Raw genomic sequence first — 15,561 nt, 5'->3', positions numbered from 1 at the left:
AAAGCATCCCATCTTAACTTCTCAGAAGTTGCAGTGTTAAAGTCTCACAGTATTGGCTGAGCCGAACCCTCAGTGCCATCAGCGATTAGCTGAAAGTGGACCTATCTCCACATCAACAAGCTCGCCCTAAAACCGGTTTCCAGCCTTTTGTTCTGTGCAACTGTGTACACGCCCAAGCAAAAAATCTAAAACAGTAAACGCCCGACATTGGCAGGGCATAGGGACCAAGCCCTGCTGCAAATGGCTAAAAATGCAAGGATCGATTCCACAGAAAAACCCAACGTGAATTCGTTAATTCATGAATTTAGCAAACCACGATTAGGAAGGGGTCCACTGTCATTTCACTCTATACAAAATTGTGCTTACCTTTCCGCTACATTGTGTGGCAAGCAGGGTGAACTCTTATGTCTGGCCTGTTGCTGATACATTATTTCCTTAGCCTAATAGCAAAATTGCCGGTCAGTTTTAACTTACTGTCACAATATCCGTAAAAAAAATAGCAGTGTGCTTGCTAAACATTATTTTTTTCTTTGTATCTGCATAGATTCTCAGTCATGCAGATCATGGTAATCCACAAAAGTGTGGAATCGAGGCAACTGGACTCTGAATTATTTTTTTCTTGTTTTAAAAAAATAATAATAATAATCATCATTTTAAAAAATGACTGGCAATTATACTGTGAGGCCCAAAATTTGCCGCATTTGCCTTTACCTTTATCCTAGCGACTGTGCCTTAGCCAGTGTGAGCTTCTTCTCGTATGGAGACACACGTGAGGCCAACGAAGCCCCATGCCGTGCGTGTTAATGTTCAGTGTGCGTGCACTGATGCGTAGTGACAACACAGCCAGTGGTGCGCCTGCTAAAACTTACATATTCCCTTGTGCGGACACAATCCTTCTCTTTATGGAAGACGCACGGGCAATGGGGTGAATTTTCACGTTTAAGGTACAAGGATCCCATTCTTAGTGTGCTATTCACCACAAATTGCTAAGAGCATTGGGGAGTTGGGGTGTACAGTGGTATCCTGTCGCTTCTTGAGAGGATGTTGTAGGAAACAAGCAAGCGTTTGGGCGTGGCTTGTTAGGTGATGATGCGCGTGCTAACTGAGTATGTGGTCAAAAAGGGCTTATCCCATTGGATGGATTGCTCTAATCTCTACTGACAGTTTACATAACAACAGAAGGGGAGGTGACACGAGTCCTACTGGCGTGACGTCACAGCCCAGCCTCTTAGAGCTTCTCGCCACACTACCAATCTTCGATTCAGGCGCCATTGGGGGCACCGCAGCACTGTCGTCCACACGCACTCCCGCTCCCTTCCCCGTCCTCCTCGGCTCCATCCCAGGACGACGTTGTTTGTCAGATTCCCCCAATGTGAAGCACTAAGGGGGACAGGGGATTGGGTCTGGAGGACGGAGGAGGCGCAGTGGTGGTGCTGGTGCTCGTTTTGGGTTAAGGCGGAGGGTGGGGGCCCCACCGCATGGACACTGTGTTTGTTTTTACCCTGAGCATCAATGCGAGAGAAGGGGCTGACCGGGGCCGGAGGAGCGCAGGGTCGCGACGCCATGGCCGTGAAGCTATTTTTCTGGGAGCTGGAGAAGCATCTGAAGAGGTAACGATGGAGGTCTTTTGTTGTGTGGTGGTGCTGTTGTTCAACTGGAATTTTGTCAGGTGGTCTTTCAAATACAACTTCCTGTCACAATGCATCAAAACAACTCCTGAACAAAAGCAGACCCTGACCTGTCTGACGTTGTCTCCTTTGCACGTGCAACCTTTTCATCAACCGGCCAAATCTGTCGCCATCTTGGCTCACTAACTGGCACAGTTGAACAGCATGTTCCAGCTCCCATGTTGGCGTCCCCATTGCTCTGCCCACTAGTGGGCTTCAGTGGGCCGACAAAGCATGTAACCCATTAATTAACACACGATATCCAGTGGACCCCTCGCCTCGTTGAGGTCTGCTACACGGGAATTCACCATACTCGTTTTTTTCCCGTGAAACTTAATCCTCAGCTATTTAGTGGAAAACTTCACCTATTATCAGAATCTACAATTTTTTTTTAGCTTTCTGGAGTGTCCTAAAAGGCCACAAGATGGCTAAGCCCTTGCTAATTGGAAAGTAGTAGTTGGTGTCAAGGAAAGTATGCTGAAGTGACACATTGTCTGTTCTAAGATTTTTGTATGCTGGGGAGGAGCTAGGTTTAGCCTGGGTTGTTATCACAAATTGAGTCTATAAGTAGAGAGTAGGTTTTACACTGAAATTTTTATCTAAATCAAATTATCTATAAGCCATTGATTTTAAGGGTAACTTTGTCAGAGTTTGAAATGATGTTGAATTGTTTTGGGATCATAGTTTGTGCTATATTTACTGTTTATTAATAATGGAAATTATAAACCACCTTCTTACATTCAAGCTTCTCTGACATCAATTTGTAGTTCTGTTGAACCTGGGTAAGACAAAAGTGAGATTTCATTAAAGGAGCAGGTTTTGATGAAGGTGTGTGTGAGAAGTGGTGCATTTTGAAAACTTAAGGCCAAAAGCTTCTTTCTTTGTTCTGTCAGCCAATCCAAGGTGCCATTGAGCAGCGATAGGTCAGATATCAGCCTGACCAGATTAAAATGTTGTTTGGTCAGATGGACAGATGAAATCCAAGCCTTTAACGGCAAAATGGTTCTTGTGTTTTATCTGCCTCCTCCACAAAGTTCCTCAATCCACTTCCCTCTCCTTTGTGCACAGCTTATCCTTTAGTGATGGCATCAGCCTTAATAACCGGTGATTGATGTGATGGACCTGAGTGATGTCGTCAGGGTTTCTTGCTGTTTTTGTGATCTTTGCTCGTGAGTCTTGATTGTGCAAATCAATGACGCCTTGTTTGGGATCAATTACCTTTCTTGGTGCTGTTTTACGGTTTCCACTGTTATGTTACGATTCCTTTGCTGTTAATGTGTTCAGAAATTATTTTGAGTGTAGTTAGTAATGTAGATACTAATGGCAGTAAATCAAGGAAAATATTAGTCCTCTTTCCATGGCTTTATTATCTTTAGTTGTTGATTCACACAGCAATTTACATCATATCTTTCAACTTGAGTCCTTAATTGAATGCACTTTCCATGTGTCGTAAATAAGCTAAATTAGTGGTCGTCAAACTTTTTATACCCAGTACCACCTCAAAAAACACTTGCAAAAAATAGTTTCCTGGAAGCCACCATCATGACTAACACTGAAATGTAGCAAAATAGTAGGCCTAAGTGTTCATCAAAAATGAGGCAGAGGTTTTATTCCTAAAAATTCTATTATTTTAATCCACTGTAACATTATTCAGTTTGAACATTAACACTGTGCTTCAACATAGGAAAAGACACAATATATGCAAATTATGATTCAATTAGTTAAATACAAATTGCACTTAAATGTGTAAACACTGGACAGATTAAATGCAAATATATTGTTCTATTGTACGGTACTTGAAGATTAAATACAACTCACTTTACTACTTGTACTGTATTTGAAAAATAACAACTGTATTGGACATGAAAAGTAAATGCACTACTAGATTTAATACCAAGTTTAAACTGGCTGTATTCATAGCTACAAGCTTCTTTCAGGTATGTTTGATATGGTTGAAATTTGTATTTAATTCAGTGATTCTTTCCCATAGCACTAGACAGCCTGCATACCACTAGTGGTACTCGTACCACACATAATTGCTGGCCTTAATGGCTTGGTAGCTAAATGGTGGATCTGTTCTGCTGACTGCCTTTTACTTACTGTGCCTCAGCAGTTTAGGCAAGCATTCCAATAAGACCTGATTGTTTTGATTAATCTTCTATTAACTGTATAATGTTTGTAACTATTTTAACCACGCAAAGCACTTTGTGAGTCCTCTCTGTGAGAATTATTAAACTGTATGAATGAAATTTACCGACAGTGGTGCCTTGACTTACGAGTGCCCCAACTTATGAGTATTTAATTTTTTCCTGCTAGCTAACACTGAACAAAGCATGTGGTAAACAGCCAACTAGACTGACTGCAGCTGTGGTCACTTACTAGCCTACGCTTCTTAAAGGCACACATCAACACACGAATGTACCACAGTCTGTCTGACTTTCAGATTAATTACACTTCAGAAAGCCAGTATATTATTTGTAATATATTTTTAATATGTATATTTTACAACACAGTTGTGTTGCTGGTTTTCTTTTTCAAAAACGTGTACCAAAATAATTGTGTTGGGGGGCTGTAGCAGATTCTTGACATTTTACTTCATTTCAATGGAGGACATTGATTTGCTGTTAAGAGTAAATTTAGTTATCAGCCTAAAGGTGGCGACATTTTCCTTTTAAAACGGCCCGTGTCATTTCCCATCACTTGCATCCATGTTTTTGAATAAAAACAAGCAGATGTCAACATGGTAGCATTTTAGACAGTGTGCTATATATTTTGACAAACACACGCAATCCGTGGCCGCTGGCTCCTACATTTATGAGGCTAATGAACTTGGCTGCTTCCTCCAATCCGTGGTCGCCGTCTCGCATATGATTATGCAAATGAGGCTCGTTTCCAGCCAATAAGGTGGCTGCTGGCGCTGTTTCCCCCGCTTGCATCTTGCAGCGAGACAGCCCCCTCTCCTCCTCCTCCTCCTCCACGACCTCAGTCTTTGTGCCCAACCTCAGCGGCCGTGGAGCTGCAGAATGCGCTCCGGTTTGACGTTTGCACCACCGGATGTCCTCTTGAGCTGAGCTGGGCCGAGTCGATGGACGGGATAGCATGAATTCTCAGTGTTACACGGTGGCGATGGACCTTGGCGTTTGCCATCTGCGGAATTTCTCCATCTCGTTTCTGTCCTCCGTACTCGGGAAGGAGAGCGCGTCGGTCAGGCTTGACAGAAGGTACAAAATGTTTTGCTCGGAATCCAAATGTGGCCACTTTGCGTGTGCTATTCCTGCGCCGCTTTGGTCCGGTTCGCCTGTTGTCGCGCGTACCTGCTGGAACATTCGACGCGTCTTGCATCATACTAGCGCCTTTCAGGCCATCAAATTGACTTTGTGTTTGTTTGTGTTTCAGCTCTTCGGGTGCAAGTGTCGTGGCCATTGACAACAAGATTGAGCAAGCAATGGTATGTTGTTGTCCTCATCCGCACTATCAACTGACTCGTATGTGCTGCCGCTGGCGTTACGTAATGCCAAGGCAGGCCCTGACAGTTTTCTAGTCTCGTGAGTTTTTCGTGATATGACCTTAATAGGAAAAGGTTTATTTTGCATTATTAGGAAGGTTTTCGGATCAAGAAGGACATCTGATTTTAAAACCTAAAATTAGCTTTAAAATTGGAGAAGGCTCATCCAAAAGATGGGAAGAAGAAGAAAAAGATTATCCCCGCGTGTTTCGATGTCGTGCACTGTCACGATTTGGACTGATGATGTGGGCCAAGCCGAGCTTCACACGCTCCCCCCTGTCCTCATCCCATCCTCTCTTCAGCAGCATGTTGCTAGGCAGGAGGCAGCCTCCCCTCCTTTCAATATAAATACCCAGCTATTGGCTCCTCCTACTCTGTGCGGGGACATTTTGTTCCGTAGCTGCACAGCGAGGAGGGGGATGCTCAGATTATAACGCCTTAACCTCCCTTCTGCTGTCATCATCATCGTTGTGGTGATCCTGTGTGTTCGTTCGGTGGTCCTGCATCCTTGGGCCCGTACTTTTCGTGAATGCTCGGGATGTTTTAAATTCTGTGAATTTTCAAAGGTTAGAAACTTTCCATAGGAAATCGTGGAAATAAACCAGGAATTTGCCAAATTGAAGGTTGGCTTGTAATAGGGAATTGAAATGTGGTTGGGGAAATATATTTTAGCACAATCGCGACTAAAACAGGCAGATTTCACGCAAGTACACTTGAATATATAGAGTCTGAAGGGTTTAGCTTTTTCTGTAGAGGTTAGGCTGGAGAAGCTTGAGGTTTTTTTAATATTTGTTTTGAATGTTTTTTTTTTTTTCTGGAGGGAGAGAGGGGCTCTTAACATTTTAAATGGGACTGTTGGTATTTATGGTCAGTTGTATGAGTAACATTTTAACTCAACACTCACTTCAATAAAATAATTGATTGTTCAATAAATTATTTAAAGGGACACTGTGTAACATTTTCAGTTGTTTACTGGCCAAAATGGATGTCTGCGTCTGTATGTGTTATCATTGGTGTATTATGATCTTTGCTAATAATCCGATACATTTTTGTAAGCGAAGAATTTTAGATTTATTTATACATAAGAGTGGTGACCCAGTAGTGGAGCGCCATCTGCCACAACTAGCGGGGTTTAAAAAAATATATATATATATATATTCCCCATCTTAACTTCCTATAGAAATTTACAGGAGAGTTTCTGGTAAATTTCCATGGGAAGTTATGCAGGACGAATTTTGGAACTAATATGCGTAAATATAAACATTGTGTTTTTCATCCATGCAAAATAGTACAATTAACAACTTCAATTTCAAGATGGCAAACTGTCCAGGCGCTCCCCTACTGGGTGACCACTCTTTTGTAAAAATCTAAAATTCTTCGCTTACAAGAATGTCTCGGATTACTAGCAAAGATTCATAATACACCAATGATAACACATACAAACGCAGACATGGATTTTGGCCAGTAAACTGAAAATGTTACACAGTGTCTAATAATAATCAATTCTTTTATTGAACAACAAAAACGTGAGTGTTGAGTTAAAATGTGTTATTGAAGCCATTTGCTAAAATCATTGAATCATTTTTTTCCTCAATGTACACACACCACCCCATTTTGACAGAAAAAAACAGAATTGTTGAAATTTTTGCAGATTTATAAAAAAGTAAAACTGAAATATCACAGAGCCATAAGTATTCAGACCCTTTGCTGTGGCACTCGTATATTATATTTAACTCTTGTGCTGTCCATTTCTTCTGACCATCTTTGAGATGGTTCTACACCTTCATTGAAGTCCAGCCGTGTTTGATTATACTGATTGGACTTGATTAGGAAAGCCACACAATTCTCTACATAAGACCGAACTGCTCACATTGCATGTCAGAGCAAATGAGAATCATGAGGTCAAAGGAACTGCCTGAAAAGCTCAGACAGAATTGTGGCAAGGCACAGATCTGGCCAAGGTTACAAAAAAAATTCGGCTGCACTTAAGGTTCCTAAGAGCACACTGGCCTCCATAATCCTGAAATGGAAGACGTTTGGGACGATCAGAACCCTTCCTAGAGCTGGCTGTCTGGCCAAACTGAGCAATTGGGGGAGAAGAGCCTTGGTGAGAGAGGTTAAAGAAGAACCCAAAGATCACTGTGGCTGAGCTCCAGAGATGGAGATGGGAGAAAGTTCGAGAGAGTCAACCATCACTGCAGCCCTCCACCAGTCGGGGCTTTATAGCAGAGCGGCCCGACGGAAGCCTCTCCTCAGTGCAAGCCTGCGTAGAGTTTGCTAAAAAACAACTGAAGGACTCCAAGATGGTGAGAAATAAGATTCTCTGGTCTGATGAGACCAAGATGGAAATTGTTGGCCTTAATTCTAAGCGGTACATGTGGAGAAAACCAGGCACTGCTCATCACCAATACAGTCCCAACATGGGGGTGGCAGCATCATGCTGTGGGGGTGTTTTTCAGCTGCAGGGACAGGGAGACTGGTTGCAATCGATGAAAAGATGAATGCGGCCAAGTACAGGGATATCCTGGACGAAAGCCTTTTCCAGAGTGCTCAGAACCTTTAGACTGGGCCGAAGGTTCACCTTCCAACAAGACAATGACCCTCAGCACACAGCTAAAATAACGAAGGAGGGGCTTCAGAACAACTCTGTGACTGTTCTTGAATGGCCCAGCCAGAGCCCAGACTTAAACCCAATTGAGCATCTCTGGAGAGACCTGAAAATGGCTGTCCACCAACGTTCACCATCCAACCTGACCGAACTGGAGAGGATCTGCAAGGAGGAATGGCAGATGATCCCCAAATCCAGGTCTGAAAAACTTCGTTGCATCATTCCCAAAAAGACTCATTGCTGTATTAGCTCAAAGGGTGCTTCAACTAAATACTGAGCAAAGGGTCTGAATACTTATGGCTGTGTGATATTTCAGTTTTTCCTTTTTTAATCTGCAAAAATGTCAGCAGTTCCGTTTTTTTCTGTCAATATAGGCTGCTGTGTGAACTTAATGATAATGAACGTAATGAACTTAAAATGAACTTAAATTATTTTACCACATGGGTGCAATATAACAAAGAGTTAAAATTTTAAGGGGGTCTGAATACTTTCCGTACCCACTGTAGATCTTTAACCCCACAAGATGGTGCCAAAGCAATATTTTTCTTTTATACGTGGCTTCTTTCGAGTGGTGGCGTATCTATAGATTGTGTACCTCAAATTTTGACTCACATCACAAAGCAAAAAAATCAACCAAGTGACAACTCGTAACTTGAAAAACTCACAAGGTACCACTTTGAAGTCAGCATTCTGCTTTTTCTTCAAATTTATTGAAGTTCACTATTAAGAGCCAACCTTCAATTGTGCATATTACTGGTTTACTTCCCAAAAAGTACTTTTCATTTCCATGGAAATGTTCAAATTGTTTTCTTTGTGTTTTGGCCACATTTTTATGGTTTATGTCTCTGTGGCTGCTTGTGTGATTCTTTGGTTCTTTTAATTTCTATGCTTTTATTTTCATGTAGTTCTACCATTGACTTTGTAAATTCTTGCTTCAATCCAGTGTTTACTGTGATCTTGAATTTTTGATTAACTGGAACTCAATTTTGAAAATGGCTAGAATTTTACAACCCTTGGCGTGAGTGTTTTAATGAGTCCTCATCCCATCCTCAGGACCTGGTGAAGAGTCACCTGATGTACGCTGTACGCGAGGAGGTGGAGGTGCTGAAGGAGCAAATCAAGGAACTGATGGAGCGCAACACTCAACTGGAGCAAGAGAACAACCTGCTCAAGAACCTGGCCAGCCCCGAGCAGATGGCTCAGTTCCAGGCCCAGGTCCAAACTAGCAGCTCCCCCACCGGCGCTGCCCAGCAGCCTCAGGTCCCGGGCTCGGTTGGAACCGCGCAAGCACTCCCCTCTGCACAGAACTCGGGCTCGTCCGCGTAAAGAGGAAAGATCCGTAAGATCTGTGAGGCCCCCCCAACCAACTATGCCACCTTCTCGAGGAACTCCCGCAAGTGTTTTGTTGCACATTTAATTTATTCTGCCTTGTCTCGCAACTTTGACCTGCTCAGACAATCACAACAAGCAGACATGAACTGAAACCCGCAAGCAGGCATTGGCGTCAAATCCCTCCTTGTGTGACCTGTGGAGCGTGTGCCAATGTCAGCGCACCACCTCAACCCAGCACACACATTCCATTTTTTTTTTCTCCACATGCACATGTTGCTGCTAAAGATAGATGAAATTTATCAGAGGACTTGCGTGCGCCCCCCCATCTAGAATGGGAACCAGTCATTTCCAGTCTTGATGGTCTGGTTTGAGGCGGTTTTAAGAGAAAAGATGAACTGTGTTAATTGGCACCTCACTTTTCACTTGTAGGGTTCGGTGTTCTTCTCCCGTGTTACGTTGCTGTTCCCACCCTCGACGCACCCTCCCCTATTGGAAGAGTTGAATATTCATGCAGGGAATCAATGTTGTTGTTTTTATAGGGTAAACTGGGGAGGGTTTAGGATTTATTTTCTTTGTTTGCTCTTGTGGATGTAATTTAATGTCCTAGTGATGTGTACAAGATAAATAATGGAGACGAATAGGATACGACTGTAGGTTTGTACATATTAAAACATTTCCAATTCTGCAAAGTGCCTGGTTTTTAACCATAGATACATATATAATCTCTTTTCAGTTATTTTATTCATGTAAATATATTTGTAAATGTATATATCTATCTATGGTTTGCCAGGCTCTGAAGTACCTGTGATGTCAGCACTCAGGACGGGAACAGATGAGGATCATTTACTTCCACGCTGAACACTGTCTCTCCTGCGGTGACTATCGTCACTTTGCTCAGTCAAAACGATACCGACTGTTTCTTTTCTGGGATGTTTGTCACTTAAATTGTTTTGTTGAAGTGAATGAGGAAGCTTTACTTTACTTTTTTTTTTTTTTTTTGTGATTTTGTGCAGCCAAGCGTTTGTGTTGCTGCTAGGACACTCAAAAGGACACAGGCACACACACTTGGAAAATGGAGGAATGCCTCGCAGAAAATATGTCAATCTTTTGTGCATGTTCCTCAGCCCATCACAAATGTGACGTTACAATTTGCACTAGACAGTTGCACCTCAAATAAAAGTCAAAACAAAGAAACAAATGGACTGTTTTTTTCTTTTTACTGGATATACTTTATTGCCTCTCTCTCTCTGAGGAGGGAGAAAAGCAGGCCAAAATCCAGATGTCAGGGTGAGAGACTCGGTAGGTATGGTTTAACCAAATGGGAGTGTAGAAATACATATTGTTTTAATCCCAGAGGGTAAATGCATGCATCCAGCCATCCATTTTCCGTACCGTTTATCCTCACTAGGGTCGTGCTGGAGCCTATCCCCGCTGACTCTGGGCGAGAGGCCGTATACACCACTGAACTGGTCGCCAGACAATCACAGGGCACATAGAAACAAACAAGCATGTATAATTGTTGAATGCATTGCGTGTGCACAAATTCACCTACATGTAGGCAGCTTCCACATTTTTATTAGGCATGCGCACAACAGCACAGCAGCACGTTCCCCACTGCCCCCACCCTCCGCTTCAAAATGTCACGTGGACGTGCACGCGTCTTTCCTGAGCGGGGGTGCGACTCAGCTACGCGATGACGTCATGTTTGTGTTTGCTGATCTCATTGAGAGAAAAAAAAAAAAAAAAAAAAAAAAGCTCATTCAAATGCAAATTTGTTAGATTTTATATATTTTAAAATCATTTAATCCATATAGTGAATTACATTACATAATAATGTAATTTAATAATTTGCTTGTTGCCTCATACATTCACAATCTACACTGTTGGGATGCAAGGCTGAGCTTTATGCAGTTTTTTTTCTGGAAATATATTTATCTGATCAGCATATATTTGTGTTCTGAATCATAGCGTTGAAAAAAAGTGAGTAAAGCCCAAAATTCTAATGGCTTTTATTTATATATACACAAATGCATTGGGAACACTGCGCATTCTATTCTGAATTGAAACCTGAAGAGAGAAAAAAGATTTAATATTCTTTACAGAAAGTGACGGAAAATAGGCTGTTTAAAAAAAATGTACTGCACTTTTCAAAAATTAACAGCATACTCTTATTTGAAAATTTTGTAGCATAGCCAGCGTTTCTGTGTATTGCTTCACATCGGTGTTGCATGGAGTTGACAAACTTCTGGTATTCCAGCCCAGGAGAAGTGGATGCAATATCACAATTATTCAGTATTTCTTGGTTTTGCCTCAGAAACAGCTATTTCCTAAATTGGGCTTCCACTATCATCTTAATGCTATTGTTCGGGAACAAATATGCTGTGTTTGGGGCTTGTTGTCTTGTTGAAACATGAATTTGACTGAAGATTAGCTTAGCGATGTAAAGAAAAGCAAAAACATACTGTTATTGCTTTATATACAATAGATACAGTATTGTATTACCATTTTCCACTTTCCTGAAAAGGAATAATAAACAATTTGGCTATCACATCCTTGATTTTTCTGTATGTGGAAACTCAGTACAGTAGTAGTGGATTAGAAACAACGTACAAATGTCAAGCTGTGTTTAGCAATACAGAACAAGGTCTGACTTTGGGCTACCCTGGGACAGATTGTGACCCTCTTCTTCACAGGTTTGTCTAATCTCCTCCAAGGATCAGACACTGAGGGTCTCCTGCTCTCTTGTCCAGATGGCACTTTCGAAAATCCCATTTCATTGTCACGGGCTGTTTTCTTGAAGTGTGCAGTAGCTGAGGCGCAGGAATCACACGCAGATTATCCGCTGCGGCTAATGCTCGAGACACAAATAGCATGGAGTGGCATCATTTAGTGTATATCAGTGTTACCCAACCTTTATTAAGCCAAGACACATATTTTATATTAGAGAAATTAGCATACCACCAAACAAAATCGTCACAAAAAGTGTCTAGACAGGTTAATTATGTACCTTCTGCGATCAAGTGGACACACATTTCACTATATATCACTGGCACAGATAGATGAAAAAGATCATTTTTATGATTTGTAGTAAATTATTTTTAGAGCAATTAAATAAAATTGGACAATTCCCTGGCACACTGGTTGAGAATCACTGATTTCGTTCATCTACAAGTTACCTACTGTTACCAGACACACAAACATGCTCTGTGCCCCTAAAATCTGCTTTCCATCCCCTGGCCTGGATCTCCTGCTGCGCTGTTGACTGTTGCTGAGCAAGCAGGTGGCCTGCTGGTTCAAGCCTGGACAGATCCGAGAGATATCTCACAGGATGGATTATCTCACCCAGTGTCAGCGCATCAGGAATACGCTCCATATTTGCACACACGGAAAGGCTAAATATGGTGCGGCAACATCAATGCTGAAAAATCATCCTCAAACTAAGAGTTGAGGTTTAAAGTAGGGAAATCCAAACTAAATCAAGCATAACAATCTGGGATGTTTGACTTTCAATGCAGCGGAATGGTGGACGACTAGTTAGAGCGTCTGCCTCACAGTTCTGAGGACCGGGGTTCAATCCCCAGCCCCGTCTGTGTGGAGTTTGCATGTTCTCCCCGTGCCTGTGTGGGCTTTCTCCGGGCACTCCGGTTTCCTCCCACATCCCAAAAACATGCATGCTAGGTTAATTGAGGACTCCAAATTGCCCGTAGGTGTGAATGTGAGTGTGAATGGTTGTTTGTTTGTATGTGCCCTGCGATTAGCTGGCAACCAGTTCAGGGTGTACCCCGCCTCCTGCCCGATGTTAGCTGGGATAGGCTCCAGCACGCCCGCAACGCTGGTGAGGAGAAGCGGCTCAGAAGATGGATGGATGGATGGACTTTCAATGCCACATAGCCTTAAGAATATCTGCCACACATGTTGGAAAATGTCTTTTGGTTCGATAAAACCAAGGTTTAATTTTTTCTCCATAATTGCAAAAGATATGTTTGACCCTACACAACAATATACATATAGTGAAGCATTGTGGTGGCAGCATAATGCTTTGGGACCAGAGGTTGGTAGACTAGCCAAATATTGTACTCAAGTAGGAGTACAGCTACTTTAGAAAATTATGACTCAAGTAAAAGTAAAAAGTAGTCCTCCAAATAATGACTTGAGTAAGAAAGTTTTCAGTGAAAAAAACTACTCAAGTACTGAGTAAATGGTGAGTAACTTAAATCAGCATGAATGTCAAATAAAATAACAGTAACTACATACAATTTTAATGTAAAAATTCAGATATCGCTGAACAATATCACTTCATCTAAAACATAATAAATAAAATCTTTGTAAAATAACAAACGATGAATAAAATCTTTGTAAAATAAAAAATTAAGGCAAATTCAGCTCCAAGAAATGGTCTTATATTATTTTGTTTCCACTTGTTAAATAACACAATAGGATTACATAACAAAAACAGGAACAGGGCTGCAGTGGATCTAAAAAGTCTACACACCCTGTTCAAATACCAGGTTTTTGTCATGAAAAAGAATTTAGACCAAATAAATCATTTAAAAACTTTTTTCCACCATGAATGTGACAGAATTTACACAAGTGAATTGATTTTTTTGTAATCTTTTTGAGAGGAGAGGTGAGGTTAATAAACTGAAATAATCTTGTTCAGGTCACCATTGTAAAATAGATGTTCTGTCTCAACTGGTTTTTACCTGGTTAAATAAGCTTTAAATAGAATAATAATAGTAATCAAATAAATCTGGTTGCACAAGGGCGCACGCCCTCTTATAACTGGCATGTGGCTTTCAGGAGTAACCAATCACATTCAAACTCAAATGAGAGTCCACACACACCTGCCAGGTTGCCACCATTTCAGTGCCCTAAAACACATGCATGCCTTACAGAAACTGTTTTTGCTGTATTCATTGAAAGGACTGAATGAAGGAGCTGTTTGTTGACCAGACTTATTGACAGTGTGTGTGTGTGTGCACGGACGTGTGCAACAGTCTAAACAACAACAAAAAACATCTGCAACTGACCACAAAGTGTGGGTTGAAATATCCAAGTTTTGGGAGTCACAATTTAAGACTACGCTGCATGACAAAACTGTGATATTTTGGAGTCTGCCATTGTAAAAACAAATTGCGCAGCCGATTCCCCCCCCCCTGATATGAGTCACTTTGTTTGGCCCGCAATGGCTTTGTGTGCTGTCATGTGCTGATTGATTGGTGAACTGGATTCAATATGACACTAGTGATCACGATGGATTGGCGCAATGGCGCCCTATGTGGAAGTCGAAGGCGAAGTCTAAAAATGTTTTAAAAAAAGTAGCGAGTGGCAAGTAGATCACTGTAACAGGGTAAAAGTATCCTTTCTTCTAAACATAAATAAGTAAAAAGTATGATAAATTAAAACGAAACTGACAAGTACAATTTGTTCAAAATGCTACTTGAGTAAATGTAACGCATTCCGAGCCACCTCTGTTTGAGACTGTTTTTCTTCATCTGGACCTGGAGCCATAGACAAGGTGAAGGGATTTATGAGCAGTTCAGAATAGTAAACAGTACTACCACAAAATCTTTAAGTTTCTGAAAGAAAGCAAGAAGAAGAAAGAAAAAAAGTCAAGAGGAGTCAACAGCTGGACTTTATTTGGGATGGCAGGAGTGTGCTGACTCCCATTTAAAGTGAGTTTGAATGTGATTGGTTAATTTTGAACACTGCCACATCCCAGGGGGTGGGCACACTTTTGCAACAATTTACTTCAGTTGGTAATCCTTAATTGTTTTTACTTTCCCTCTCAAAAATGTTTTTTTCTCTTTTTTTCAATTGAGTTGTAAAGTTTATAGATCAGATTAATGGTGGAAAAATGCTTGAAATGATTTTTTCTTGGGCTATATTGACATTGCAGGTCAATTCCAATTTTTCTGCCCAGTGTGACCTGTATCCGATCTTTTTTCATGGTGAGGGTAGGAACGTAGATGGAGTGGTAAATTGAGAGCTTCGCCTTTCGGCTTAGCTCCTTCTTCACCACAACGGACCGATACAAAGTCTGCATCACTGCAGACGCTGCACCGATCCGCCTGTCGATCTCCCGTTCCATTCTTCCCTCACTCTTGAACAAGACCCCAAGATAGTTGAACTTCTCCACTTGGGGCAGGATTTCATCCCCGACTTGGAGAGGGGATTCCACCCTTTTCCGACTGAGGCCATTTTCAGGTCTTTCCAGACATGCTCAATTGGGTTTAAGTCAGGGCTCTGGCTGGGCCGTTCAAGAACAGTCACGGAGTTGTTCTGAAGCCCCTCCTTCGTTATTTTAGCTGTGTGCTGAGGGTCATTGTCTTGTTGGAAGGTGAACCTTCGGCCCAGTCTTAGGTTCTGAGCACTCTGGAAAAGGCTTTCGTCCAGGATATCCCTGTACTTGGCCGCATTCATCTTTTCTTCGATTGCAACCAGTCTCC

The 15,561-nt window shown here is 41.7% G+C and overlaps 1 protein-coding gene across 2 annotated transcripts; it reads left to right on the top strand.

The window, feature by feature from the left end:
* The first annotated feature begins 1,257 nt into the window (after positions 1-1,257).
* Positions 1,258-10,761, top strand: zgc:65895 (uncharacterized protein LOC393546 homolog). 2 transcript variants are annotated; one of them, XM_061678584.1, is made up of 3 exons: positions 1,258-1,610; positions 5,064-5,115; positions 8,834-10,761. In XM_061678584.1, the coding sequence occupies exons 1-3, from the start codon at positions 1,513-1,515 to the stop codon at positions 9,104-9,106; spliced, it is 423 nt and encodes a 140-aa protein (XP_061534568.1). In that variant the 5' UTR covers positions 1,258-1,512; the 3' UTR covers positions 9,107-10,761. The 2 variants fall into 2 exon arrangements, with proteins under 2 accessions (XP_061534568.1, XP_061534560.1); XM_061678576.1 differs by lacking the exon at positions 1,258-1,610 and adding an exon at positions 1,630-4,888 and having other exon boundaries at positions 8,834-10,760.
* The last annotated feature ends 4,800 nt before the right edge of the window (positions 10,762-15,561 follow it).

This window comes from Phycodurus eques, chromosome 1 (assembly GCF_024500275.1).
Source record: "Phycodurus eques isolate BA_2022a chromosome 1, UOR_Pequ_1.1, whole genome shotgun sequence".
NCBI classification, from domain to species: Eukaryota; Metazoa; Chordata; class Actinopteri; order Syngnathiformes; family Syngnathidae; genus Phycodurus; species Phycodurus eques.
Note: the sequence above shows the minus strand (reverse complement) of the source record. Positions and strands in the feature narration are given on the sequence as shown.

Coding starts and splice junctions, on each gene's coding strand:
- zgc:65895 (XM_061678576.1), top strand. CDS start 4,767: ATGAATTCTCAGTGTTACACGGTGGCGATGGACCTTGGCGTTTGCCAT. Junction 4,889..5,063: donor TCGGTCAGGCTTGACAGAAG/GTACAAAATGTT, acceptor TTTGTGTTTCAG/CTCTTCGGGTGCAAGTGTCG. Junction 5,116..8,833: donor ACAAGATTGAGCAAGCAATG/GTATGTTGTTGT, acceptor TCCCATCCTCAG/GACCTGGTGAAGAGTCACCT.